Genomic DNA, 5,464 nt, shown 5'->3' with positions numbered 1-5,464 from the left:
AGGGGTATCAGTATGAGGATGAGGATGAGGATGAGGATGAGGATGAGGATGAGGATAAGGAATAAGATAAGGATAACGATGACTGTAAATGTCAGGATGACAATAAGCCTCTCTCTCTCTCTCTCTCTCTCCTTCTCTCTCTCTCTCTCTCTTTCTTTCTCTTTCTTTCTCTCTCTTTCTCCTTTTCTCTCTCTCTCGCTCCTTTCTCTCTCTCTCTCTCTTTCGCTCTCTATTTCTCTCTCTCTCTCGCTCCTTCTCTCTATCTCTCTCTCTCTCTCTCTCTCTCTCTCTCTCTCTCTCGCTCTCTCTTTTGCCACCCCCTCTCGTGTTAACGTTTTCTTTCCTCTTCTTCACAGCTCTCTCTCCCTTCTATCGCGATGCATATAAATCCCAATAGATATATCCCCCTTCTCGCTCTCTCCTCCTATTTTTTCGTTCTCTATTGCATTCTCTATTTCTTTCGCTCTCATTCTCACATTCTGTATTTCTCTCCTCTCTTCCTTTCCCCGTCACTCCCCTTTCCCGGATTATCCCACAGATAAGTTGCGCTCGGATCTTTTTGTATACATATGTATATATAATGCGCGAGGATGAGGAAATCCGGCGAAATGAAGGCGAGTGCTATGTAGAGGTAAGGTCGTATATAGAGGGCTTCTTGGCGAATACCGCCATGGTACCATCGCGGTGCCGCCATGGTACCACAGCCGTGCCGCCATGGTACCACAGCGGTGCCGCCATGGTACCACCGCGGTGCCGCCATAGTACCACAGCGGTGCCGCCATGGTACCACAGCAGTGCCGCCATGGTACCACAGCAGTGCCGCCATGGTACCACAACGGTGCCGCCATGGTACCACAGTGGTACCGTTATAGTGCCACTGCGGTTCCGTTATAGTGCCGCCGCGGTACCATTATAAAGCCGCCGCGGTGCCGTAATAGAGCCGCCGCGGTGCCGTAATAGTGCCGCCGCGGTGCCGTTATAGTGCCGCCGCGGTACCGTTATAGTGCCGCCGCGGTGCGGCCGTGGGACGGCTACACTGACGTACCTGGATTGCGTTGGTGACGTTCCAGCCTGCCTGCCACTCAGAGATGGCGTTGCGCGGATGCGACGGTCCCATCGACTCGACGCCGAGCACGGAGCCGTTCTGCATGTCGTCGCCGTCGCCGCACTCTCCCGGCGTCGACACGGTCGTCGTGCCGTTCGGCACGTCGGCCATCTCGAAGTCATCTTTGTTGCCGTACTTGGCGAACAGTACGGTCTCCTCGCGCGTCGCCGTCTGCGGCAGGAACGAGCGTAAGGTCCTCAGGCGGGCCGTGACGGCGTCCATGGTTTCGTACCTGGTAAAGCTAGCTGCTGGCTCTGGCCGGGGGTGCTAGTAGCTCATGCGGACCCGCGTCGCAGCGATGCCGCCTGTGTTTCGCTCCCTGTTCGTCTGCGTCTCTCACGCGGCGGCGGCGGCGGCGGCGTGCTACTGACGGCGGCGTGTTAGCGACGGCGGCGGCGATGCATTGAGACCAACGGCAGACAGGTGGCCGGTTTTAAACGTTGTCGAATCGTCACGAAGTTTCGGAGTAGGTAAGCGATATCGCGCTGGTTAATTTCTAGAGTAGTTTCTTGTCGGGTTCTTCCTTTTGATGCTGAGAGAGAGAGGTGCGGTACGAGAAGGGGAGAGTGTGTGGGATTTAGCAGGGAGTGAAAGAGACGCACGGAGCACACACGCACACCACTCAATCCACTTCTCTGCGTACAAACGGAGAGAAGACGAGCGAGCGAGCGAGCGAGCGAGCGAGAGAGAAAGACTGTAACAAGCGAGTGGCACGGTCGGTGTGCTGTCGTTCTTCTCTCAGCAGCCTCCTATGCTCGTACTGCGTTCGCTCGCCGCTAGCTTGCTTTACTACCGCGCGCGCGCCGTCCCCCCGCTGTCGCTGTTCGCTGCTGCCAACCTCCCACTCACTCGCCGCATCCGCCGCCGCGCACGCATGCACGGACGCTCGCTGCTGCTGCCGCTGCTGATGACGCTGATGATGACGATGATGAGGATGACGATGAGAGCGAGTATGAGGAATACGATGATGATGATGAGGATGACGATGACGATAATGAGGATGACGATGAGAACGAGTATGAGGAATAAGATGAGGAGGGGTATCAGTATGATGATGGGACGTGATGACGGCATGAGGTAGAGGATAGGATGAGCGATAAGGATAAAGATAAGGCATAACGATGACTGTAAATGTCAGGAATGACAATAAGCCTCGCTCTCTCCTTCACTCTCTCTCTCTCTCTCTCTCTGTCCTTGTCTCTCTTTCTCCTTGTCTCAGTATCTCATGCTCTACTCTCCGTTTCTGTCTCTCCCTTGGTCTCCTCTCTTCTGCTCTCCCATTTCTCTCTCTGCTTTCTTCTCTCTCTCTCTCTCTCTACGTCTCTTGCTCTCTCTCCCTCTCTCCTCTATTTCTCTCTCTCTTCTCTCTCTTTCTCTCTTTCTCTCTCTCTCTCCTCTCTCTTTCTCGTCTCTCTCTCTGCTTCTTCTCTCTCTCTCTCTCTCTTCTTCTCTTTTCTTCTCATGCTCTTTCTCCTTTTCTCTCTCTCTCTGCGCTCGCTTCTCTCTCCTCTCTTTCGCTCTCTATTTCTCTCTCTCTCTCGCTCCTTCTCTCTCATCTCTCTCTCTTTCTCGCGTCTCTCTCTCTTCTCTTATCTCTCTCTCTCCTCGCTCTCTCCTCTCTCTCGTCTCTCTCTCTCTCTCTCTCGCGCCTCTCTTTGCCATCCCTCTCGTGTTAACGTTTCTTTCCTTCTTCTTCTACAGCTCTCTGACTCCTTCTAAATCGCGACCTGCATATCAATCCCAATAGATATATCCCCTTTTCGCTCTCTCCTGCCTATTTTTTCGTTCTCTATTGCCATTTCTATTCTTTCGCCTCACTTCTCCAATTCTGTATTTCTCTCTCTCTTTTCCTTTCGCGGTCACTCCCCTTTCTCCGGATTATCCCACATAAGTTTGCGCTTCGGATTTTTTGTATACATTATGTATATATATATTTATATAATATATATATATATATATATATATACTCGCGCTCTTTCTGCTGCGCAATCATTGTTTACGGGCGCTTTCATCGACGGAATACACGTCGGCCTAGGCACGGCTCAACATAACGCGCGTCTCATCCCGCGCCGCGCTGCGAAGTCAGCGCAGTCAGTTCGGCTGATGTTGCCTTGCCAGCTTTACGGCTCTGGCCTGCAGCGGAGGAGGTGCTTCTCTCAGTAGAAGCTGATGGGAATCGCCGGCCGCGCTCATAACACCGCAAATTCCTCCTCACGTGCTGCGCGGGCGTTCGCCCACACACACACGCGCATACGCACGCTCATATACATGGTGCACACGACACACGCAACGCACGCACCAATCACACCACACACACACACACACACAACACACATGTAACGCAGCACACGCACCGCGCACACACCACACTAACTGCAAACACCACACCCACACACACAGCACACCACACACCACACACAACACACACCCACACACGCCACGGCACGACCACGCACACACACACACAACCACACACACACACACCACACACAATTACGCATGGGAATTGTCTCCGTTCACGCGGACGTTAGATCATGAGGCCACATAACGCAATACCACGGGAGCTGGGGGCAGAATTTCTTATAGAGTCGTATAAATATTAGTACCCTACATACACCGGCGCTAGTGCACTGCGAGTGCATCTCTGCCTGCGCTGCGAGCACTGCGCGCGCGCGCTTGTTTTTGCCACCTGCCCCGCTGCCACGTCTATTCGTAGCGCGGCGGCGGCGGCGAGGCAGGCTGCGGCGGCGACGCGCCTTTTTCCTCGCTCCGTGCCTGCATTTCCATCCATCATTCGCCGCAGGCTCGCGCTCAGCGACGAAGCCAGCGTATACAAGTAGCGTGTTCTATGTGAAATACAGGCGGTGTATATAGTATGTATCGTGTATATCGTGATATATTATATTATATTATAATTACTATATATTACGAAGCAATACGGCCTGCATATAACTGCCGGGACGTCACCGCGGTCACTTGACGGTGATGGGCGCGTATCTATTGATGGCATTATGGGCTTCCACAGAGTTAGATGTACATGAAGAGACGCGTGAGGAGGCGATCGGGGGTGAGGTGGGTGACACTCGGTGCGGGTATTGGAAGGGTCGGGGTTATTATATCCGCGCGCGGATATTCACAGGCCGATGCTATTTCATCAACACATACACACCACAAGCGTCGGCTACAGCGCACGCACGCACGCGCACGCACGACGCCCGAACGCCGCACGCACGCGCACTACCGCACACGCACTCGCACAGCACACGACACACGCACTTACGCACAGCCCACACGCATCATCGCACACGCACACTCCACACATGCACACCGACATCACACACACACACACACACACACACACAACACACACACACCACAGCTTATATATTAATATCAGGAAGTTATATATTCCCATATTATACATTCCCGTAATATCAATACCTATATAATTCCGTTATATATATTCTCTTATTATTCTACTTGGATACTATATATATGAATATCATATTATATATATGTGTGTACAGTTAGTTGCGTGGGGCTGCTAAGCTAAATTACATTGCCACCTGCGTGACTATGGCTGGAGCAGTTTCTCCACCATTTATATAATGCTGGATGTATATTGGAGTATCAATAGCGTATAAAGGAAGGGCCTTCTTATCGCTCTTGGAGTTCCATGTAATCTAGTTCGTCTAGAATAAATTCCATTATTACAGCGGAGTTCTAATGTTGTGAGGTACTTTTTTCCATTGAGAATTTTTTTGCGTAGGGTCGCTTGGCATCTGTGACTCGCTTGCTTATCCATGAAGCAGGAATGTAGGCTTTTTCACCTGTGGCCGTCTCTTCCGCCCTTCTGCCTATTACAGTGCATGGTCTGCGATTATTTAAAACAAAATTAACATTCTACATCCTCCTTCTATAATCGGCAAAATTTGAACAACAGTATCTATCCATGTTTGTGTGTCACTACGCTCCCAATTTACAGTGAATGCAATTCAGTCCACTTGCAATGTCCACTTGCAATGTTCACCGTTTTTACACATGTCACGGTACAATCCACTGTACAATGCCACTTACAATCCAGCTTGCAATGTCACGTACTAATGGCCAACATCATTAGCAATCCACTACGTCCACATACTGCCACCTTACATTGGCCACGTTACAATGCCACTTTACAAATGGCCCTTACAATTGCTACTTATGAATGCACTTTACAATGTTACTTATAATGCTACTTACAATGCCCCTTACAATGCCACTACAATGTACTTACAATGCCCATTAAATCGTTGACAACACGGTTCTACTATAGAATAGAAGCACAAACGTATGTTTATCTCATATTCAATATCACGG

At 50.9% G+C, this 5,464-nt stretch overlaps 1 protein-coding gene across 1 annotated transcript in view; it reads right to left on the bottom strand.

Moving 5' to 3' along the window:
• Positions 1–1,228, bottom strand: part of LOC106814438 (vesicular inhibitory amino acid transporter-like) — a 63,652-nt gene extending 62,424 nt beyond the window's left edge. The window contains exon 1 of the mRNA XM_014818758.1: positions 1,046–1,228. Coding sequence (XP_014674244.1) covers positions 1,046–1,216 — 171 coding nt within the window. The 5' untranslated portion in view covers positions 1,217–1,228. The remainder of the gene's footprint in view (positions 1–1,045) is intronic.
• Positions 1,229–5,464: the final 4,236 nt, after the last annotated feature.

Source organism: Priapulus caudatus, unplaced genomic scaffold (assembly GCF_000485595.1).
Source record: "Priapulus caudatus unplaced genomic scaffold, Priapulus_caudatus-5.0.1 Scaffold26, whole genome shotgun sequence".
Classification (NCBI taxonomy): Eukaryota; Metazoa; Priapulida; class Priapulimorpha; order Priapulimorphida; family Priapulidae; genus Priapulus; species Priapulus caudatus.
Note: the sequence above shows the minus strand (reverse complement) of the source record. Positions and strands in the feature narration are given on the sequence as shown.